This window comes from Etheostoma spectabile, chromosome 1, assembly GCF_008692095.1.
Source record: "Etheostoma spectabile isolate EspeVRDwgs_2016 chromosome 1, UIUC_Espe_1.0, whole genome shotgun sequence".
Taxonomy (NCBI): domain Eukaryota; kingdom Metazoa; phylum Chordata; class Actinopteri; order Perciformes; family Percidae; genus Etheostoma; species Etheostoma spectabile.
This window is the reverse complement of record NC_045733.1, coordinates 27,725,044-27,750,049: the sequence shown is the minus strand read 5'-3', so window position 1 is coordinate 27,750,049 and position 25,006 is coordinate 27,725,044. Positions and strand designations below refer to the sequence as shown.

Genomic DNA, 25,006 nt, shown 5'->3' with positions numbered 1-25,006 from the left:
GTGTGTGTGTGTGTGTGTGTGTGTGTGTGTGTGTGTGTGTGTGTGTGTGCGCACTTGTATATGTGTAAATCTGTTACTAAGAGTGTATAACAGAGAGTGTGTCAATGCTGTAGGTTCCCTGCTGCTCAGGGTCAAACCCCATTGTAAATCAGACTCTTATCTGATGGCGTCTAATAGCTTTATTAACAAAAGGCAGGCCTACAGCAGGTGTTCAAAGACAGTAAACACAGAAAACAAATGAGCTAAGACTTCAGACTTATTTGGTATATGTGTTCATTGTCTTGTCAGTCACACTTTTGTGTTACACCAAAGCTTCTTGTTGAGGTCAAGATAATTGAGTAAAAAACAGGCCTTGGAGCGTATACAGGCAACAGTCTTTGTCTGTGATCTATTTTCAGTTGAGTACAAAATGTTGATACCAAATGTTTAAGCCTTTATCCCATTCCCATATCCAATTATGTTGCAAACATATTTCAAAAGGAAAGACTAACACCATATATTTATGTTTTATTGGCTAGAAACTAAATTCTTTGATTTATCCTGATTAGGGCTTTTAAAGCCATATTTTCACTAGATAAACCTGTCTCAATGCAATCATTTACACTTTCTTTAGCAGTTGTATGGAACTCTTCAACTTTTACCATAACACCTGGTAACTTTGCTAATTTTATTTCAGAACCAAAAATAATTGCTTTAGTTTTTCCCCAGCAGGGATAATCTTTTATCTTTCTAAGATCCTCACTGAGGGTATTTTCAACTACTGTTTTTCTTTATATGCTACTTTATCATCACCATTTAAAAAAGATTGCATGAGGCATCTGCTTTAAAGTCATATTAATGAGAATAATAAAGGGCCCCAGAAAACTACCCTGTGGCATCCCACGTCCTATAATTCTTGACTCTGAAAATGTGTCATTAATGTCAACAATTTGATTATGATTTGGTAGGTACAGTATGACTGTGAGTCACCACTGAACTGCTATTCTGTGATGCTTTTCTATAATCAGAGTGTGGCAGTTGTGTGTGCTTGAAGGGTGTCACAAGTCTACCAGTATATTCACACTGTGAGCAAGATGATCAACAAATCACTGAAATTCCAATTACTTGCTATAAAGCTACAGAGTGAGACTGGATTAATCTACTTCACACACCTATGTGGCACTGCTCTTTAATTCATAATACTACCTGTCAACTATGACAATAACAAGTGGTTAATTTCAGCTGTTGTATAGTTTTAGTTCTGTGCTGGAAAGTTACATTAACCATTTCCTATCTCTTCTGGAGACTGTCATCCATTGTTGGAGCAGTGGCTTCCCTCAGCCACACCTTGCCCCTCCCAGCCCAAATGTCCTCTCAACCTGCTTTATTCATTAACCCACTTCCCTCCACTGTGCTCCTGCATTTTTTGGTCAAATACATTGCTCAAAGGAAACAATCATGGGACCTACATGCCTTTGCTGACTAATATGTTTCCCAGATGCACAAATATCATGTGTTTTCTCTTCATACTTTTTGCCTTTTTTTAAACTTTCACTGCTTTAGTTAACTAGCATTTCTGGATAAAATGAATGGAGATGTTAGAATATGATTGAAAAGCAACATAGATGTGTTATAAATTGTGCTATTGTACAGCTATTGTATGAGTGTACGTTCACTAAGTGAATATTATGAAAATAAAATATGTATTTCTTGCTAGAAATGTAATCAAAATGCATTTTTATACAGAAACTAACAGAAAATTTTGATTTGTTTTTTCACTAAAAATGAGCAAAACGTCTGCCATGTTTTTTGTTCTCACAGCCGGAATCTTGAAAGTCACATGAAAAACAATAGGAAAAGAATTGGCAAAAAAAATTTAACAGTCATACAATTCAAGGGCAATTATTGTAACCCCTCTATCTTATTGGACATTGGACCAGCATAGTCAGGGTATGTTTTTATATGAGACTGGGTTGGAGTGTGTGTCTGCTGGACACTGACAGCGTACAGTCATTTTGAGCCCACCTGCTGTAGAGCATGACTCTGATGTGTGTGGGTTGGAGACTGGAATCAGGCGCCTGGAGCCAAGGTTGCTTCAGGATTGACCCAGTTGTTGAAGGAAACAAAGACCCCAGGGTGTACTGGAGATTCAGTCTGGCCGTGTGCAACCTTTTGGGGCTATGCCTCCATAATTAGATCTGTCCAGATCAGAGGCAGATCAGTGAAGCAGGAGACAATGTTTGTTGGTTCATCATGACGGACGGGCTGCTGAAAAGAGCCATTCCCCTCCTACATACCTGCAGCTGTGCTGTTTTGACAGCTTACTGTGCATACTGTACACACTGGGTTGGAGGATGAGGGGCTTACTCTGAAAACAAAATTGATTGAGTGAGCCATTCACAATTTCAGTCTACTACTGGAGAAAGTCACATGCTACTGGCAAGAGGAAGTTGGACAGATTTGTGTGTGTGTCTTAGTTGCAGGTGTGAAGATGTTTGTTTATTGCTATGCTTCCTTGCACTCAGTGCCTCTACTTGCTCTGTGAAACAGCTTTACAGAATATTAGGAAAGGTTGCAGAGTGGAATTTATTATTAAGTATAGTGCTAACTTGGACATCATTACTAAGCAAATATTTTGCAATCTGTTCAGCTGACTTGTGTGAGTGCACACATTAATCTACAGTCCCAAGCTTCATAGTAGCTGTTCTTTTTATTGGGGATTTGTGAGCTGGTGTTTAAAACATCCTCCTGAAGGACTGTACTTTTTTCTCATTTAAATTTCTATTGAATACTTAATAACAGAGTATGTAAGTACAGGGTTGGTCATACATTTCAGAATCTTGGCATAAACATACTACATGTCACAGAGGAAAAATAAAATTTGAAAAATAAAGTAAGAAATATAAGGGGGAAATCCAGTCTACAGACAGACGAAGAAGTTATGCTGTATTTAGTCTCTGCTTTCTTAGGTTACGTTTTCATTCACCCTTGTGTAGGTCCAAAAAAGATCCCAAGAGGTCATCCCATTCTGCTTGTTTGTCGACAGCTTGTGAAGCATAGACTCATAAGATGCTGTCTCCACCATTGCATTAGTCCATTCTTTCAGATTAGGAGATACAGCAGTTTTCCAGTGTCTTAAAATAACTCTTAAAGCTGTGACCAAGCCCACCATAAAGACAAAAAGTTCTTTTTGATATATTCGGTATTTGTGATCTGTCCCCTAGTAAACATACGGCAGGAGTCAAGGGAATCACTAAACCTGACCAGCTACTCAGGAAGTCCACAGCATTGGTCCAAAATTGATTCACTAATGCACCTTCCTATTCACAGTGAAGACAAGCCCCTAACTCTGTTTTACACTTCCAACACATATTATCATTCATCAGTTTCATTCTATGTTGTCTCACTGAGGTATGATACTATCTATGCATGATTTTATGTTGTGTGAACTTCCCTCTTGTTTCTCTTACATACTGTACTTTCCACAGTCCGCTAGTACCCCCAACCATTTCTCCTGTGTAAAGTTTATTCTCAGGTCTCTCTGCCATAACAATTTCACATTAGAGGACTCACCACTTACCGAATAGTTTGTTAGTCTATAAAATTGTGAGGCCGTACAGCGTTTCAATGGCGCATTCAGATATTCCAAAATATCATTTTCTGAACCAGTACCAATTCAAGATTTTACACAGTCCCTGATTTGTAAGTACTTTCAAAAATGTTGTTTACCTGTAAGTTTAAATCGATGTGATAAATCCTCATAAGACGTGAATTTTTAATTTTTGTACAGGTCTCATATAGTATATATACCACGTGTATGCCACTGCCTCCAATACACTGACGTTTTACCAATATGTATGGCAGGATTAAACCACGATGAAGCATATATCTGTACATACTGCGACAACTTATACATTTTGTGTACCTTGGCCCACATTTCCTTAGAGTGCATCCAAGAGTTGGATTTGTTGTTCTACTTTGTTGAGACAGATGCTCCTTCGGACTAAATGGTTAACATAACTCATTCTCAATTTCCATCCATTCTAGCTTGCTGTCTGTCGTTTTCCAATATTTGGTTATTTTAGTCATTTCAAAAGATATCCCATATAACCGTGGATCTGTAAGCCCAATCCCCCTTTCTCCTTGGGGGTGCAGAGTTTACTCAGTTTCATCCTTGCTTTTTTCCTATCCCATAAAAACTGTTTAACTATATCATCACACTTCTTAAAAATGGCCGGCGGTATCAGGTTTGGCAGCATCATTACTAAATAGTTAAATTGAGGGGGTGCTATTATTTTAATAACATTGACTTTTTCCCACAGAGTAAGTTTTATTTGTTACCACTTCTCCAAATTTGTTTACATCTTTTGCAACACCAGGTTAAAATGTAACAAGGGCATCTCTCCTATGTCTTGACTGAGTTTAATTCAAAGATACTTCATGCCTTGAGGTACCCACTTAAATTTAAATGTTTACACCATGTGTGTGTACCCAAAATGTGACAAAGCAGAAAGAGAAAGCTCCATTCCACCTCATCAAAGGCAAGACTGTACTTTTGACATCTTTTACAAATTTTGTATGCTAAGTACTGTATATGCTTATTACTGTACTTGTCATTCAATGAACAACTATTGCAATCACAATTTGAAAGTGTGCAATTTTTAAAGTGCAACAACTGTAATTTTAATTATTACTTGCATAACAACTATCACCAGCAGATAACGTGATATCTTAATAAATATGTGATGAATTGGTCATATCTTCTATTAGAATACTCATAATATATAATAATAACATATAATATACAGTGTATACATATCATCCAAAAAAGATTTAATATGTCACTAGTAAAGTATTTAATCGGTTTATTTTCTTCTTTGTATTTTTTATATTGTAATATCTTGTCAATTCATCTGTCCATCTGCCTGCCTCCCTCTCCTCTCCTTGTATTCCCACCATGTGTGCCCTGGTGCTCGGCCATCTGAGACACAGTCTTTCAGAGCATACAATAGACTTTGCAGCAGCCTGTTGTGGTCTCTGTGTGCCACTTCAAAACAGGAAAGTTTTCAATTATCTCATGCTTACTCCAGAAGGTTTTGATCCGGCCACAATGTCCCTGATGCGCTAGGTCTATATATATAATTTATCATTATTTATCATAAATTATCATAAATTATATATAACTATCAGATAGAAGGATGAAGAATGTACTCCTTACCTAAGTATGTCTTGGTCAATTAGGGTTTATGTCGTGGAAACAATGGTGGTGCAATAGGAAAACCATATGATGAGTCAGGGATTTTTTTTGGCTGCAGAACTTGTGCTAGCAGAGTTGAAACTGGTGGTGCTGGTGGTGGGGGGCATAGAGGGCAAAGGGATCTTATTGTTTTTGAGTTATTGTTTCTGTATCTTAAGAGTGAGCAGAAACAACAAAATATGTTTTTCATGTGGGATTTGTTCCTCTTCAGGATGCTCAGTAGACCTTGGAACCGTATTATTTAACCATAATATTTCCCCCTTTTTCTGGTTTAAATGAAGGTGATGTCCAACTGTAAAGTGTATAATTCTGTAATTCCTATTTGTTGGCATGCCCATCTGCCAATTATTTCCACACAATTTGAACCACTGTGGTTTTGTTCCTCTCCGTCTTCCAATTTACTGTCAGCAGTAGCTGCCACACTCTCCTCTCTGCCTCCTTTCCCTCCTGCCTCTCTCTCCTTCCGATTCGTTTTCTACCTCTCCCTTCTCTAAAAAAGCCCCAGTCCCCCCCTACCTCCCTGCACCTCCCCCAGCTCAGTTTACAAGGGGAGCTTGTGGAGATCAGCTCTGTAGTGAGAGTTTTTTTTTTTTAGCATTCTCAGAGCTACAAAGGCAAGGAAGAGGCTGACGGGAGCAGCCACTGGGTTGTTACAGAAGCCTGAGTGAATGGTCGAACATTTCTGTGGACACATGAGAGAATGCTGTCAGGACTGGCTCTACTGCTGCTCGTCTGCCTCCACATGCGTGTGCAGGGGAAGCCGCGGTCACAGGTAGTACCCGCTTCACCTCTGTTGGGTCCTGGAGGAACCTGGGTGAGAGTTGGAATTCCCATTGATGCTAACACTCTTGCTTTAAGAGTCACATTGCATGATGCACTGCTTAGTGTTTGTTTCTTTTGGACTCTTTACAGAGAGGTTTTGGAAGTCGTTGGTGTCACCATGAGAAATTCTGTGCAAATATTGGACTTGGATAATAAAGTAGATCTGATAAAGACATCTACATTTCATGGATGTATATATAAGTAAGCCTGGTACTCATTTTACAACCAGTTTTTGCAGCTCTGGACGTTGTCTCTTCATTACTTGGACTGTCATTGGGGCCCTGTGATCCTGTGGTCCATCTACTGAGTGGTAGTATTTACTGTATGGCTGTTTTCACTGTGGCTCTGCTTGCTCTCCAAGTGGTTTATTTTTCCACCGCACATTCACAGGCTACTTCACAGGATTAGATTACCCTCTGAGTGGAAGACTCGGTGAGACAAGCCTGTTTTGGTACAATAAAGATGTACTTGGAACTCTATTAGGGATAGACTGCAAGCCTGAATTAGCCTGTCGCTGCCTGTGGCTGAGCTCAGCTAATTTTAGCTCACCTGTGCTTGCTGATGATTAATGCGGCTGGTGTGTGAGGTGCCTGAGGTCTTTTAATACAAACTTGTGAAGTGCTGAGGTGCTGATGATGTCTATGCCAGCTTTATAAGACCCTTAACTGCATAGCTATCTATTTCATGTAAATGTTGGAATCTGTATGAAATGCAGGTTGAGTTACTTGTGTGAAATTTTTGTATTAGCACCTACTTAGACATTAGAAAGATTAAGATTATTAAGAGTGGTTGCATGTTTGGAGAACGTTGACAGACATCATCATGAATGTTTCATAGAATTAGATCTAGAAGTTGATGTTAGCATCAGAAGTCCACACAGTGGATATTCATCCTACACTAAGAACAACATAGTAATGTCCTCATCCTACTCTGTGATGTCCAATCTTACACTCATTCTCAACGGCTACAGACTAAAGACAGCTGACGTCACCTCAAAAAAGAATAACCATGTTATGCCTTGTGTATTTCTGTGAAGATGTTGGGTTGGTTATCTTTCTTTAGAGTCAGGTATATTTTTGGTAAAAATACAGACATGAGCAAAAACTATAATTGTTATGTCTGAGAATTATTTTATGAGCTATGCATTACAAAAAAATGTGTTAATTTTATTTGCTGGAAGGTAAGTCAGTCACATAAGTGACTTACTTATGTTTAGTGGAGAGTAGACCTGGCTGAGCAAACTGTTATAAAACTCCAACAGCAGAAATTCAATTAGAATGTTATGAGATTGGGATGGGTAGTGCTGCATGAAATATAAGAGCATATATATATATTTAACTATGTTAAATAACTATGTTAAATAAATATAGAAGTGATTTGTCATTTACTTTAGCAGACATTTCACCAGTTCAAAAGTTTATTGATGACATTGATAAAAAGTAAGCCAAAACTGTTTTTTGAGCTGTTTGAAAAGGGATAACCCCTAACAGAACATTGAGGTTGTATCACAGGCACAAAGTTTTGTCCTAACCACAGTAAGCATCGTTCATGTCAAAATACACGTGACATAATTTGACACTTTGACGTTAACTCAATTAAAACGTTGTAAGTCCTCCTTTTATCAATATTAACATTGAAATGCAGCTTAAACTGCCTTACACTGTGGAATTAAAACAAAATACAATTATTAAAGAAAAAAAAAACCCACATACCTGAAAATGACAACATACACAAGAGGGTCATAAGAAGAAAATAAAAAACAATGAAAAGGCACAGACCTAAAAGTAGAAAAGTGACAGTAGAAAAAAAGCTAAAAATAACCCACATTAACTAAATGCCGGCCTGAATAAGCAGGCCTTTATTTCAGTTGATCATATCATCAATCTATGTTGTTCTGTGGTATTTTCCAGTTGGAATCAAAGCCATTCCCTTGCAGTATTGACACCCGGCAGAGACCCTTTGGTCATTCTGTTCCCAAAAGAAATCAGAGGAGTTATGTCAGGAGAAACCCAATGCACTTTTATGACTGTAGATTCAACATGCTCGATGCTATTTCTGAGTCTTTTACAAGCGTGGCAGTCTTTAACGAAGACGGGCTGCCCTTCGCCCCGGGCTGTGAGGGCAGTTTGTGGTGTGGATGAGGCCTTCTTTTTACTGTTGGGATCAAAGGTCCTGCCACTCATACCTACATTTCCATTCACCCATTGGCGATGCCTTTGCTCGCAGCTTGTGGGATATCTTGCAGATATGAAACATAATAACCTGATGTGAATTTTGAGACTTTTAGTCCAGCAAAAACAATTTTCACAACACTAAAATGAATGTGGGTAACTTGCTTAATCGCCAATATAAAAAGGCACAAAAACCAATGCCTTCACTTACTTTGTTTTGTCTTCCTCTCATAATTTCCTATGTTAAGTAATCCCAGTTTGTCTGGGTTCCGATTTTGGTTTGACACATGTTGATATTGGTTTCATGAAAATCTATGTTGTGCAGAATGGAACATTGAGTGATTACTAGCCAAAACACCAGAACCTGTGTGTCTGTTTGTGGTTACAAACCACGGTTAGACTTCAAGTTAATGTTCCGATTTTACCAGAGCCAGAAGTGAAATCTGAAGGAAAGGGACACATTGAATAAATTTGCAAGTTTTGAGCTATTGATGAAGTCACATATTCCATGAAGTACATGCATGACTGGGCTAGGGGTGAAGCTTGATTCATCTTGTTTCCAGTTAACGTTCCAGAAAGTCTTGTACAAGGGGTTTTAAATATGCACTTAATGGACACATACATGATTTTGTGGTAAAAGACTCCCACCTCAGCCCAGAGCCCTTTGCTGCAGGTCTTCCTCTCTCTCTCTTTCTCTCTCTCTCGCCTTCCCTCTTTATCTAAATAAGGCACACAATGCCAAAAATATACCTCTTATAAAAAGGCTCCTACTAGAGGCTGCATGTCCCGGGGAAAAATCTGCATCCTGACAAGTTGATAAAGAAACTGCATTGTTCTTGTAGCAGTAAAGAAATAAGTAGTCCTGGTATTTTATAAGTATAATAAGGAAATATATAAAATCTGAATATTGTGACTCTGCTATACTCTGTTAACTTGGATACTTAGGTAATGATGGTTATGGTTAAATCCAATAAAGAGCAGGAAAAAGCTGCTGACATTACCCTAAACTCTGATAGCAGCCAGGAGCAGCTTCCACACAGATGGGAAATACTAAGGAGTTTGTGTAAGTAGTTGTGACAGGTCATTTTTTAAACATAACTTGTAGCCCCGTAAACACTTGTTAATGAGGTGCTCCTTGCTTTTGGAACTTGGAAGTAATGTTTTGTTACTACTGTAGGTAGTAAGCTTGTAATTGCAGTTTACAGGAAAGTTTATTATTTTGTTTTTTTGGAAAGACAAAAAGAACCACACTCTAATCTTTTTAACTCTTGTATTGGCTTTTTATCAACCAAAATTGACCTGGTTTATAAAGCATAAAGTAGCCTGTAAATGATCCCCCTTTTCTGTCTTACATCTTTTTAGCCAACTGGATTCCAACTTATTATAATTACTCGTTTTACACTTCTGTTTGAATTGTACCTCATTTACATGAATGATGCCTCATTTTGAGTAAAACTTGCAGAAATTCTGAATAATGTTGGCTAATAGTTAAGATCAAAGGAACATATGCTTATAATTTTGACCTGGGTAAACCATAAAAGTACAGGTCAAATTTGACCCGAGGACAACACAAGGGTTAAGTGCTTAGGATCCCTCTTACTACATCCCTGTGTTTAACGCGTCAACAGGCGCAGAAATCTAAAGCTTGACAGACCTGATTGTAGTTACAGTTTCTATGCTGTGATTGGACAATCCCTGTTTGTGGAAGGGGTTTAGTGAAAGGTCTAATCCTTTCACATAACCCAAAGAAGAAGAAATCCATACAAACAATGGATGTGCACTGAATCCTGGAAAAGAGGAACTTTCTCTAATATTTTGTACTTTACTGTGTATATTTAACACAGGATGTAGCAGTAATTCAGTGGTTCAGTCCGTTTATTAGTGAGAATGTCACATGTGAACTTGATGATAGTGTGGCTTCCACATGCAGATGTGTTTGAAGTGCTGACTGAAGTAAAAGCAGTGTTGGCTTCACTCGCTAATTAAAACCAGTTAAAGATCCCAACACGTGGGAGGCAGATGCTGGTAGCCGTGACAACCACTATGTGGACTTCGTATGACAAAGAAAGAAAATGTATTTAATCATGATCTTACTTGATTTTTATTGATAAATGTCTGTGAAATCTCAGTAATGTCATTTCCAGACTCAGCATTGTGTCTTGAGGTCACTTCCACTATAAATTCTTTGTCGTTGGGATGATTTTGCCTTTGTCTTCTCAACCTGGGAGCTAAATTAGGGCTCTATTGCATTTCCAGATGAGCTGGTGTGTCACAGCTGACCAAGTCATGATAACTTCATTGGCAGTTTGCCCCAAAAAAATATAACCGTACTACGTGTGACGAGCTGTAGAAATCCCTGTGGTCACCAAACAGCACCTTTTTAACCCCACACTCCATCCCAGGATGCATTTTTACAGTAGGATTGCAGATCATACTGTAGCATGCCTTTATTCCAAGAGGTTTACCTTGAGGAGCTGTGCTAATATCCCACTAGCTTTGCCAGGCAGGAAGTACACATCTCACATTGTTGTTGTTGGTTTTTTATTTTTTTGGGGGGGGGTCTTAACCGCTGCACCATCTCCAGACTAAGAAAACATACTTTTTTTCATAACTTCCTCCATTTCATTGCAGAATTATTGTGACCAGCAGAATGTAGCATGTCAGTTTTTCTAGGCAGTAATTATCCAGGTGATGCTTCAGTGCTTAACACAGACTCTTTACTTGTTGATGTACACATCCTATCATGTCTAGTATAGCCCTGGTATGGTACAGTTGTGGACTAACATATTGTGGGAACCTGACATGCTGCCCTGGACATGGGAAAGAGGCTGCAACTCACATAAAGTTTGTATTTGCGTTGTGCTGTGTCTGGTAAAGCCCTTATAAACATGACATTGCATGGAGACAAACTGCCTCACTACTGCTGATTTACAATAGGATTTGGAAGTTTTATTTACTATAAATTGTTGTCTTGGGACTGCAAGCAATTATATTTAGAGGATGTAAGAAGCTAATGTCTGAAATGTTTGTTGGACATATTTACTGTATACATACGACAGACCAGTTTGAGTTGTGTTGATCGTAGTGCTTTACAATTAATCAAAATTGTATTTGTGGTTACAATTTTGCTCTTAATAATCCCAAAAACAAAGAAAATGAGAAAGTTTTGCAAGTAGACTTTTTCTTTGTCTTGTGTTCTGAATAGTGATGTCAAACAATATAATCTAATTAATGTCATAGTTAACGTGCAATTAATCACGCATTTATGTCTATTCTAAATGTCCTTTGATTTCTTTTTGTCCCATTAATTTTTCTCATTTTAATGCTCTATCAACATGAAAAAGTGGATTGGCTTGCTTTGTGCAAACACCATTGGCACATAGCATACTGTAGTGTTAATTAACATTCTCACTTGGAGCAGTCATTCACATTTACTTATGCCTGGTGGCAAATAATCACTCACACAATGTAACACTGTCCATCCATCCATCAAAAGGGTGGAAAAAAAAACTTTGACGGGGGGGGGGGCAAAGGATTGGCATCAGCTGTGTGCTTGGCCATCAAGTGGTATTGGCCATCTTGAAATCAAGTGGTATTTCAGACTGGACGTGCTGCGATAATGGCTCAGTTCACAGAGACAAAACACACAGATAATTTTGGTTTTGTCAATGGAACCATTTGGCAAATTTTAAAAAGTAAACTTTCCGTTCAAGGTGCAATATGTAATACTGACAGCTAGTGTTTAAAATAGTTACTGCGATACAAATTAAAAATACTGGAGAGAGTCGTCTCCCCCGCCCCTTCCTCCCCAGACTAGAAATTCACATTGGTTACCAGGCTGAGACTGCAGCATCTACAACAGTGTTGCTACAACAATTAGCCAACTGAGCATCCTTTTGGGTTCTAAACTGTAGATTTACCCGGGTTTGTTACGTCTCTGCTCACGGTCCAGTTAGAAACATGCTGTTTTTTTTAGGGCGAGTAGAATCTATCTCCATTGATCCCGTTCGTTTATTTGCTGCTTTCATGGCTGTACTAACGTTACAGCTGTAGCGCGCTGGCTTTACGTTTTTACAGGTATATCTGGCAACCCGGCCTGGCTATCAAACTGGGCAGTTTGACAAAACACAGGCCAAAACACAAACAATAATTCCGTCATGGAAAGGAAATTGTAAAAGGTGAAAATACTGGCATTAGCGTTGTTGTCCGAAAATTTAGTATTTCAACTGTGCATGTTTCCTTAATATCTGATGACGCATTGTTGTCATTTTTGGATTTTATACTGTAAACATATTTCATATTGGACCTCTAGCACAGTTAATTGTGCTTTAACTGACTTGTTCTGAATAGGAAAAAAAAGTTCAAATGGAAAAGGTATCAAGGTGTTTTCACTTGATTTGTTTAACTCATTCATTGTTTTTAAGGTTCAATAATTGCAACATCTTTCCAAGAGACAATGAGTAATTGTGTTAAATATTCATGATTGTGATTTCTTTTTTACATAATCGAGCAACCCTAGTTGAACCTAGGGCTGGGCAATAAATTGCTAGTATATCGATATATGAGGCTAGATATTGTCTTAAATGTTGGATATGACACAAGTGTTGTCTTTTCCTGGTTCAAAGGCTGCATTGCAGTAAAGGAATGTAATATTCTGAACTTATAAAACTCGTCTAGCTGTTACGCACCTTTATCCACTTAGTCATTATGTTCACATTGTCACTTGGTCAAAATTTTTTATTTTCTCCATCTCGCCCATCTAGTTCAATTCAATTTCGTTTATTTTATCAATTCATAACAAGAGTTATCTCAAGACACTTTATAGATAAAGTAGGTCTAGACTACACTCTAGTAATTCCCCCAAGAGCATATAGTTTGACAGTGGCGAGGAAAAACTCCTTTTAGGGAGAAACCTTGGACAGACCCAGGCTCTCTGTAGGCGGTGCCTGGCGGAGCTGGTTAGGAGTTGTAATGAATAGTGGCAACAATAGTCACAATAAAGATAATGGAACAGTGACTAGAAATACTAGTTGTAGTAGTTCATGGCATAGCAGGGCACTGCAGGGCATTACAGAGCACAGCAGAGCATAGCAGGACGTAGCACCGCTGAGTGGAGCAGGGTGTAACAGAGCATAGCAGGACGTGTAACAGAATCATGGCGACAGCTGCAACCAGGATTTTGGTGCCACCACATGTTGGGCAAAAAGTTGAACCCTAATACTTAAGAAAATGCATCCCACACACAATAAGATACATTTTGGAGATAGAGGAAAGGTGACAGAGAGATACATGCTGAGCCCTGTGCATTATTTAATGTCTACTGCTTCTATTCACCTGGGTGTAGTTTGGCCCAATATTTGGATACTGCTGGTACAGTGGATGTACTGAAGCTCTGTGGCCCAGTGCCAGTCTGTCTGCTTTGGGCTTGATGTGTGTCTGTCAGTTGCCCAATTTTCTGTCTCAGCACTCTAAACATTGCTAACATCATTCACCTGTTAGACGCAGAAACGGGTGCCTTCACTTTCCATACTCTACTACATGCTTTGTGAATTATAAAATACATTTTGTATCTCATCCCGTAACTCAGTTCTCAGATAATTTTTGCAGCCGTGTTTCAGGAAGACACCAGACCACTTATTAGTTTGTCACCCAGAAGCACTAATGTTATTTGAGCAGGCATAATAATATTAATAAGGTTGTATAAATAACTCATCTTAATAAAAGTATCATCGCGGACACAGAATAATCTGCGTAAAATATCTTGACTGAGGCTTCAGGCCAGTGTGACAAAGAGCTGTGATGCCTGATGATATCCCACTTCACCCAGTAAATAACCATGTCTGACAAACCCTCACAAAAGATTTGAACTGCTGCAAAACATCAGAGTTCATCTTAGGTACACAAACACACTCTTCTGCTCGACATTCCAGCAAGTAGAGCCTGTTTTCCACCACATTGCAAACTTAATTTACCTCAGGAGTTAAAAGCCTGCGTGATATGATATAAATCTTAGTATTCCCATTGTATTCAGATTTGCATTCCTAGTTGAAACCACAATCCAGGCCTCCTGGATGGATAAAAAGTACTATTATTGCAAGGCAACTGTAACATCATGCCAGAGCTGCCGGGAAGGGATTTAGTGCCTGTGCAACTGTATATCTTAACTTTGCGCATGTTTACTGTTAAGAAATGATACAAATGTCTGATATATGCCCTAATTCTCTGATAATGGTTTATTCGCTCCCTCTAAATAATTATTTCAGGAAAGAGATACATCTGAACACAAGCAAGTGAAACAGCAAACTGGGAATCATTTGTACAATTATGTTCTAACAGACAGATCAAGGGGACAGTGCAAAGCATCACTCATTTCTGGGCTACAATATAAAACTCTACAATAGGTGCTTGGCCTCAGATCTAGTTGCTAGAAGTTGTTAGAGGTGTCAGAAGTTGTATGCAGTCCAGTGTGTGATTTTCTAATATGCATTAATACTTTTTAGCATATTGTCCGTAATTAGTACACATTTATTGTGCTTGTTAGTTTGCCCCCTTTAAAGCTGCACTAGTCTCACATTGCCAGAGCTATCTTCACAGCACTGTGAAGTAAGGTCTGCCTACTCCACACTTATAGGGATTTTGACAATGGCAAGAGAGTGGAAGCACAGGGACAGCCAGCGCTCTGCTTCCGTCAGGCAATTATCCTGGAAGTGTACTTCCATTTATCCAGACAATAGATAGATAGATAGATAGATAGATCTGTATTGTCATTGTGCTCAGAGTACATTGAATTACAATTGAATAAATAGAATAAAGTTAAGTAAGCAGAACCCAGACAAAGGCAACTTGAAAAAATATGAACAAAAGCAAAATAAATACAAGTTATCTTAAATAGTAAAACACATGTGATTGTGCGAAACAAGAAGCTGCAATATTCAATATTTCTGTTAAAATCTGGTCAAATGACTACTTGTAATGTGAAAGTTATTGCTCATTAGAATAAACAGAGTAGACAGAGAATTATCCCCAACTTTGCACTTCTGTACAGTGTGTTTTTGAGTCATTCCGCACGTAGTTTGGGTTTAACAGGCCAAAACTTTAACGTTTTGGTTCGCTTTTCTTATTCATCTCATGAACCTTGTTTCCAGTAGCAGCAGGGAGCTGTTTTCAGCTCTAATAAACCCAAAACTGACAAGAACAACATGGTAAACTGGCAAAGTTAGCAACTCACAATGTGACAATGTAGTGGAGCAAAAGAGATATTTTCCTCAGGAGTTGGTGGAGACAAAAACTAATTACTAAAATAATTTAGTAATACTGCTTTAAAAGACTTCTTTTTTGAAACAAAAATCGCGAGTAGCCTAACCTGTCCTAAAAATACCATTTCCTGAGACATGGGGGTTATAACTTAATTCTTGAAATACAAAAAGGGAAAGAGTGCCTTGGGTTTAAGAGATCTAGCAAAATACGAGCGAAAGCCCCTTCCTTCTGTTTGTAAGGTCCCAAAATTCACATGACCCCAGAAATTTGTTAAAACCGCTTTCTTATTAATTTTAGGACCCAGCACACTCAATGTGTGTGTTAATATTTATCCTATAACTCAGAGTTTACTTGGCTGGCTAGTAACTATATAGTGACCACTGTGACCCCAAGGTTTACAGTCTCTACCAGAGTTTATTTTCAATATTCAAACATTATTTGGGTACATTGGTTATTATTCGGTTTGATGTACTGTAGATAAAAGGAAAAGAAGTAGATAGATCGAAAAGAAAAATATACATATCTACAGTTTTTTTGTTGTTGTTGTTTTTTTAACATGTTCAAAATAAACTAAACTGAATAAGCTGCAAAGTGAGTGGAAGTGCTGCCATACTATAAGCCCCTAGGGAAAAACAATAGTGCAACAAGATAGTACTATAGTGACCAAAACTCACCTCTAAGGATGTTTGTGTCTCAATCTAAATGTCTTGTGTTATCTGGGAGAAGAAGAAATCTTCGGTGACATGTGCTATTGGCTGTGTGTGAGTTCAGTTTGTTACAAAAACGCTGCAGTATAATTAGTTTATCCTAGCTGCATCGCGTGGGACAATACCATCAGGATTTTCTTTAAGATTATGTTGTTTTTTAGTGTCGTGAGTTGACTCTACCGTCCTGACACATGTAACCATTCCCAGATGAAGGTGGGCTTTAGCGGCGTTTTAAAAATCCTGTTATAACTCCACTGAAAACATGGCGATTTCCCTCACCAGATGCCACAAGCCACCCACAGAGAGAAGGTGGAAGAAAGCATTGAAGGTGGGTCTCCAAGTGAACCACCATGATATTTCTGTTTGAGTTTTTCTAGAAAGTACTGACAAGGTTTTTGCCGAGCCATGTCTGCATTAATTTGTCCTGACACCAGTGACACCTCATTTTGATGGGTTCAGGGTTAAAGTCACCTTAGTCAGAGACAGCCTGGGGGATTATTTAGGGACAGATTAGCATGTTAGTGTTGTGTGCAGAGTTTGTCTTGACACTTTAGTGGTTTTAATGGTGCAACTGTCCAAATCACTAGATATCAAGGAGTCCCTTTACTCTCTAATGCCTCCTGCTGTGTAAAAGTAAAACCTCTTGGCTCTTCCCATATAAGAAGAAAAAAAAAACAGTGTGTTTTTTACATCCATAGTCATACTATATTACATTAACAATTCAGCTTATACTTGTTTTGATACAGCCATTTTCCCATCCAAATGGCCACAGTTAACCTCTCATTGTGTCAGCGTCTGTTTTATGAGAGGGACATTTTTCCCTTTTTCAGGCAAAAGCTGCCTAGCTATAATTGTGTTGTTTTAGTTTGAAAGGATTTATGGTGAAAATGGAGACGTAGAGGAGATATTCATTGGTAGTCATGTCACTAACAGTCCTCCTTGACTGCATTTTTATTTGTTTTCCACGGTGTACTCATTGTAGCTTGTCAAAATGTCCCAAAATAAGTTTTACCACGCATTGTGAATTCCTTTACTGCTGGCCTGTTAGTTTTCCAAGTTGCTATATATTCACTGATCTGTAAAGTTTGATCATGAAACGCAGCAGTTTTTCTCTGAATGTTATCGTGTTATGTTTACTTTTTTCCATCTCTCTTAGTTTGATGGTTTTTTCTCTCATCCATTATTTCCTGTGTGGAAGAGGCAATTCCTGTTTGTTTTGGCCCAGGTGGTGTTTGGCCCAGGACACAGTGAGCTCCTTCGAGTGGGGAAGTGCCAGAACTCCTCTTGAGTTCAACCCAACTGCCACAGTCAACCCCTGGCCACCATTTTTTCCTCCATCTCTCCTGCTATACCTCCATCTAGCCTGCTTTTCATCCCTGTACTTTACCTTTCTCCACCTCCTTGTCCTCTCCTTGCTCTCTGTCTGTTCCCTCTGCCAGCTTACGGCTGCTCAAGTACAGCTAAACCCATAAAGATGACCACAATGTTTATGAGTTATTATACACTTCCTGTAAATTAGTTTGTCATTCATCTTTAAAGTTAGTTTTGGTACCTTGTGACTAGGGTAAGTTTCATTCTAAAACTGTTTGATACAGTTCCTAAACAATACTTTTTTTGATACCAATTTTATAAAACATAACATTACAAATCTTTTTATTTATTTTATTTTTACTATGTGAGCCCCCTGCGGAACATAGATTTTGTTCTGCCTGCCTCTACAACGTGTAAATCACAAGCATTATCAAAACATGTTAGAAGCATGCTGCATGCTCAAGGTATTGAAATTGTGTATTGAATGACAAGGCATTTTTCAATACTCGATACTTTAGAGGCAATTCGGTCAGTGCCTATAAAGTATTAATTGAATAGCATATGTTGTTAAGGAAGTTGCCATATTTTAACCAGTCTTTTTATGAATGTTGGGAACCAACATTCGTAGCTCTGAGTGTAATATGCTTGCATGGCATGACAATGCTATGCCAGCTTCAAACAGGGAATGCACATGGAAGCCATACAAGGTCTGCAAACTGACTAGAAGGCCGTGAGTTTGGCTGCTGTCCAATCCCAGAAAGCCTTGGTATGATTATGTCCCTCCCCCCCACGATGCACACTCTCTTGATTTCCTTTTTGGCGACTGTGGTCTGCTTGGCACTTACCCTGACACTGCAGTAACCACAGCCCAGTGTGTTTTGTGTACAGCAGCTCACTCGGACCGGTTTTGGTTGCTCCACCACCTGTTTGCACAGCGAGTTGCTTTTACTGCTCGTTTGAGGGAATTTATGGACTGCTGATGTGAACTGTTCTGTTTTTACTGTACCCAGGTTTCCTGTTATTTATTACCACCAATGTGACACAGAAACCTCCCACCCTAGAGATTTAGGAAGCAAATTCTGGGATCAGTTTAAAGTCATGGCAAAATTATGCCTTCTGGAAAGTAACAAGATCTCTGCCAATTAGATAAATTATTACTGTAATTCATAGTATGGGTTAATGGAGTTCATTTTGCAGGAACAACTTGGCTCAGCTTTGTGAATACAATCGTTAATACCTATTTAGCTTTATTATTCTTAAACCGCCATATTATTGAACACTTTTTATGCAACATTGTAATAATTTCTCAGCTATGAGCTGTTTCACTTTTTAATGCTTGTCACTCCACACTTTCATTAAAATTGTTCCTCCTCTGTCTCACAGGATCTAGGCTGCGATGAGTACCTCGGATCAGAGAAGGCAATGGACACGTGTGGAGTGTGTGGAGGCGACAACACAACCTGCAGGCTGGTTTCTGGAGTGTTTAAACACAGTTTAACCAAGATTGGCTACCACAAGATAGTGGAGATCCCAGAGGGAGCCACCAAGATCAACGTCACAGAAATGGTGAAGAGCAGAAACTATCTAGGTGGGGGAAAAAACACTCATCACATCGATACAGCAACATATATCCCACACAACTTTTTCATTATATTGGTGCACTTGAGATGTCAGTGTTCTGCTCACTCTGCCCTATCACTCACCTGAGAGCTATGTCATTACTTACTGTTGCTTCTAATGCTGCTGTTCAGCAGCCCCATGAGGGCTTTGAGGGCTTTAAAAATCTACCTTCCCACAGGGGAAAGCAATCATTGTCTCTCCCCACTCCCTGTTGTACTGAGCTTGGTGTTTTCTTCTGGGGAAGGATAAGGTCAGAGCCTAGACGCCAAATATCTATGACTTACATATTTTGCATTCACACAATAATCCATTCCATGTGAGTTGGCTGAGTAAACTACATTGGAGAAAAAATCCAACAGAGATTTTTCAGTTTCTTAGCAGCATGTTAGTGTGTTAAAAGTGTGTGTTTTTAGCCGTTGTTGCTTATTGGTCAGAGCAGTTAGTAGTGCTTGAATATTGAAGGAGAGTCCTAATCACTGACGCATTGATATTGACTGATATCCCACTTCTTTTTTCTGCTCCATTTTTAAATATAAGGCCTCTCAGTGTTTTCTGAAGTACTTGTGTTCTGCCGCAGCTTGCCCTCTCGTCCAAAAAGGGTTTCAAAAATCCAAGAGGATGACAGCCAAATTGCCAAACACAAGACTTCAAAACAACAGTCCACCAACCAATGGGTGACGTCACTGCTGCTATTTCTACAGTCCATGGTTTCCATCAGTTGCATAGTTCTGCCTTTATTCCAGTTCAAAACACATGTTGAAGTATTGGGAATCTCCATCCACCGCATGTAGTGTTATGTTACAGATTAAAAGTATGACATCATTGGAAAAAAAGTTAACATAAGTTCATAGAAGAAATAATTAATTGATAAATGCATTGTAAATCACATTGACATTTGTCTTAACAACTACTCAAAGCGCTTTTACATCATACAGGAAACATTTACCATTCATACATTCATACATACCACCTACTCATCAGCTATACACTCAAACACCGATGAGCAGCACTGGGGGCAACTCGGGGTTCAGTTTCTTGCCCAAGGACACTTCGACATGGGACTGCAGGGCCAGGGATCGAACCACCAACCTTCCGATTGGCAGGCAACCGCTCTACCACTGAGCCACAGCCACCCCTTTAGGAATGCAGCCTATATTACCAACCACCACTGTGGTGCAGCCTTTCATTGGAACCTCTGAGTGAAACACACTATGCAGATAATTGGCGTCTTTATAGAGGTATAACAATAGGACACACAAGTGGGTTATTTTCAGAAGTGACTGTTGGAATGTCAGGCATTGTTCAATGAGAGCCATGGCCCAACTCAGCAGGAGGTTTGGAGGAAGAGGGGAACGGCCCCGATCTCTCCAACCCCCACCAACCCCCCAGCCCCACTCCTCTTCACCCCCTCTAAGGCTGCTTCCTTCGAGGAAAGTGCTTAAACACTCTTTCCTTAGAGGATCTTACCCCTCAAGCCTCACCATCCTTTTTAATTAAGGTGAGGAATTCCATCCACTCTGTAAGAAATAGGACGAGAAAAGAAATACTGAAGATGGATTCAGTGGCTACCTTTATAATGCCAAATACTTGGATGCCAAGTACGTTTGCCTTCTTAAATATCATTTATATACACACAAGTACGCAGAGTTATGTACAGCCACATATACAAATTTCACATACGTATGTATTTGCTCCTTCTGCAACATTTAGATGCATACTGTACATTTAGGAAAGCACTTAAGAAAAAAAACTTGCATGGGCAATGGCTCCTTTCACTTTCAGAATGTTAGACACTGTGAAACATGCTTGTGGGTAAAAGTAACCGGAGTCATCTTAGGAGTCAGCTTTTTTGAACTTGATGAGGATGGTACACAAACATATAGGTGTTAAAATGCAAATAAGAATATGAGACAAAGGAAGGAATCTAGCTGGAGCTACTGTGTCCTTACCATGTCCCTGATTTTCTCTCAATAGGCCTCTGTTCTACACTGTGCATCTCTAATGTGCTTTTAGTTGTCCAAACACTCTTTTACAAGCCTGTCTAATGTTACACCTCTAATGCTTTTCTAATGACCTCCTTTACTGAATCCATGAAATCAGTGGAAAACATTTTGAGAGATTTTGTTACAGGATTTGCATGAAAGATTTGCCAGCACAAACATATTTTCACGTTTCTAAAGGATATTTCTTTGAAAGTGCACATGAGAGCATTTATTCCGTGAGCTATAATTACTTTTTTGGGTGGAGAAAGTCAGTGTCAGAGATTTTTTTTCCCCTCATACTCTCATCAAACAATAATTATGTAGAAGAGGTTGTGGCAGTATATATTCCTTTTCATTTAAGCTCAGGGTTGTCCGTGGTGACTGTGCGGTTATTCTCTTCCAGCTCTCCGAAGCCGATCGGGGCGAGCCATCATTAATGGAAACTGGGCTATTGACCGACCAGGGAAGTATGAGGGAGGGGGGACTATGTTCACTTACCGCCGACCCAACGAAATCAGAAGCACCGCTGGGGAGTCCTTTCTCGCTGAAGGACCCACCAATGAGATCCTGGATGTTTATGTAAGCAACACAACTTCGACCTCCAGAAACTACGGTCTGTCATTGTATGATCACTTTTCAGAGCAGATATCATTTTAGAAGGACATCTCTTCAAATATTTGAAGGTGGAGAGTATTATTTTACAGTATGATTTTTACTGAGTCTCATCTACTTTGCCTTAGATGATCTTCCAGCAGCCAAACCCTGGTGTCCACTACGAGTACCTTCTCCCCTCTGAAAAACCAGTCGTCCCTCAGCAACCAAACCACAGACCAGATGGTATATGACTCCTACTTTGTACACCCCTTACTGTTTATTGTCATGTTGGATTGCTCAATATATTTCATAGGCAAGACAATTGAGAAAATAACTGGCAAATAATTGATTATGAAAATTAGCATTGGTTGTAGCTGTGCACAATCAATCTAATTAAACACCAACCAAAACCAACCAAGCATTTATTCATCCTCATATATCTAATAAGAAAATGTCACTTTCCCCATCCATTCACCACAGTCATAACTTATGTGTCTATGCCTAAAAGCAGGGAACACTGTAAATGGACAGGGTGGATATGACCATCACAGCAGCACTCACCAAGAAAACTTCAATCCAGCAGGTGGTGGGTGGGACCCTCCTCGTCTCCCAGACAACCAGGTTCCTGCCGCACAGCCACCCAGACATGAGAGAGAGTACAACTGGAAACTGGCTGGTGCTACAGAGTGTAGTGCCTCTTGTGGTAAAGGTGAGTCAATGAAATGGATTAATCCTCACTAAAAAACTAAACTGTAAGTAGAGAGGTTGATTCCATTTCATAGAACACATTCAATTAATTTTTTATACTTATTATTTTATTCTATTTCAGATGTAGAAGTCATTGCTTAAATTAAATATCAGCTTTGTGTGAATTTTAGGATTCAGATACTCCATCTTTCACTGTGTCTCCCGGCTGAACCATGGCCAGGTATCAGATGCTCTTTGTGACAGCAGCAGCAGACCGACTCCGCAGGAAGAAGCCTGCAACCTGCAGCCCTGCCCAGCCTTGTGAGAGACCACACTTTTCTTTTCTCACACTTGGGCGCGCTGCTAAATACTGCTAAGTTGAAAAGACTCTCCACTCAAAGAGCAAGTTTACTAGACAGCATACACACCACTGTTATGAAATGATGACTATACATTTTTTTAAATGGTTTAAAAAATAAAAGACCGAGGACTGAGTTTGACCCAAGAAGATGCTGTGTTAGTGTACCTGCTAGATTAGCAGGTACAGCAGCTGTGAGTTTCTTTATACTGTATAAACAACATGTATATAACATACAGTACATACATAAATGTACTTAATATACACTGCCTAGGATACCCTCCTAACACCAAGCTCTTACAATTTTTCCCTGAGCAGCTGGGATATCGGAGAGTGGTCAGAATGCAGTAAGACCTGCGGCCTGGGCATGCAACACCGTCAGGTCCTGTGTCGCCAGATTTACGCCAACCGCACCCTCAACGTCCACACGAGTCGCTGCCGACACTTGGAACGGCCCGAGATTGCCACTACTTGCCAGCTGAAGATCTGCAGTGAATGGCAGATACGCTCCGAGTGGACCACTGTGAGTGGCAGCTGTCAGTCAAAATGTGACTGCATTGCATTTAACACTTTTACTTACTGTTTCACACGTTTACATCTCTGTATATATGTCTTTATTACATTGTACTTCTCATTATGCATACACATTTACATCCCTGTTTACTGGTTACATTTTGTTTATTTTGCAATTACGGTCTACCACAAATATATATTATTTTATTTTATACATATGATATCCCTATATTTTAATTTCCGCACTATTTTATATTTAGGAGCCTGAGATCTAATATCTTCATTGCCAACAACTGCTTCTCTGTAATTGTTGTCGATATGACAATAAATAACTTGAAGCTTGAAACAGGAATTGCACCTGTCTGACATGTCTCTGCAGTTATATCTTTAATGACATACAGCTTTAAAAAATCTATGAGGTTCAGCAGAAGGTTCTGTGCATGTTTGATATTTTATCCCTGATGTTATTATGCTTTTTTCCCTCTAGTTCTATTCTACGACACTTTTATCAACTTAAGGAAAGTTCAACATTTTGGAAAATATGCTTACTGTCATATTGTATCAGACATTAAGAAGCTAGAGCCAGGAGACATTTAGCTTAGAGTGTAAGTTTTTAAATGACAAGATATGTTTTTTTTTGGGGGGGGGGGTTATATCCCAAACTATTTCTTGGCCCAGCGCTGTGACTTCTGTTGTCTCAGCTAGTTTCCTGGAAACCCTCACCGTGACGACAAGACTCCAGGAAACCACTATGCTTGGTCAAGAAGTATTCTCACACATAACTTCCTTAAAACCAACTCTTGTCTTTGTTAATCTTTTGATGTTCGCGCAGATTAAAACGGCTGTGATTTATATTTTAACAGTGTATCAAATGACCACGGGAAAACAATGTCAAGTTGTTGCTCCTAGTGATGAACAGAGGATTATCACCTGAACCTGCAGCCCCCCTCTGCTTTAAGGCGCTTTATTCAGCAATCCAGTCTGTCCAGCAGTGCTTACCTCTACAGTATAGTGTTAACCATTTTCCCTGTGTCTCCATAGTGTTCGGTGCCATGTGGGCTGGGTCAGAGGTCACGGGAGGTCCGCTGTGTCAGCAACGTAGGCGACTTTGTTCCTGATGAGGAGTGCAACATGAATCTGCGGCCCATTGATTTAGAGAACTGTGACATGGGATCCTGTGCCAAGAGCTGGTTCTACACCGAGTGGGGCAATAGGGTAGGTGTTATAGTCTCCTACAGGGACATGTAGTAACTTTTATTAATTCCTAACAGTGGTAGTCTTTGTTTAGATGTGTCTTCATGGATCTAGCACCTGTTTTGATATTCAGAGAATATATTGATCTTTTAATATAGATTCTGATAGCTACAAAGAAAGCAACTGTATATTGATATTACCTGAATAGAGGGTCAGGGTGCTCAAGAGTCAGAGCCATAGTGAATAATTTGTTGCCTTTTCTGTACTATTATCTTAAGTATAAAATGTGAGGAAAAGAAATTAGTTTTTTTGTTTTACATTGCTGCAGATCTGATGAGCCTCTTAACTGCACCCTATTATGGCAATACAATGGGATGAAATGAAAATCAATGATTTAATATAATCCACTTCAGACTTGAGTGAAATGAACCGCTAAGTATAAATTGTTCAAAAGCAGGCAAAATTGAATCTTAGTAATATGTTTGGCCATTACAGTATATATAGGCTTCTGCCAATTAAAATCAACTCCAAATTATTTTTAGTTCTATTTAAAT

At 39.2% G+C, this 25,006-nt stretch overlaps 1 protein-coding gene across 6 annotated transcripts in view; it reads left to right on the top strand.

Moving 5' to 3' along the window:
* thsd4 (thrombospondin type 1 domain containing 4) overlaps positions 1–25,006 on the top strand; it is a 47,331-nt gene that overhangs the window by 17,834 nt on the left and 4,491 nt on the right. The window contains exons 1-8 of one of the 6 annotated variants that reach the window (XM_032514229.1): positions 5,789–6,008; positions 18,888–19,092; positions 21,510–21,685; positions 21,847–21,943; positions 22,209–22,409; positions 22,579–22,708; positions 23,064–23,268; positions 24,300–24,473. In XM_032514229.1, the coding sequence (XP_032370120.1) occupies positions 5,937–6,008; positions 18,888–19,092; positions 21,510–21,685; positions 21,847–21,943; positions 22,209–22,409; positions 22,579–22,708; positions 23,064–23,268; positions 24,300–24,473 (1,260 nt within the window). In that variant the 5' untranslated portion in view covers positions 5,789–5,936. Of the gene's footprint in view, positions 1–5,788; positions 6,051–18,887; positions 19,093–21,509; positions 21,686–21,846; positions 21,944–22,208; positions 22,410–22,578; positions 22,709–23,063; positions 23,269–24,299; positions 24,474–25,006 lie in introns of those variants that run through there. The other 5 variants (XM_032514218.1, XM_032514211.1, XM_032514195.1 and 2 more) reach the window with 5 other exon arrangements.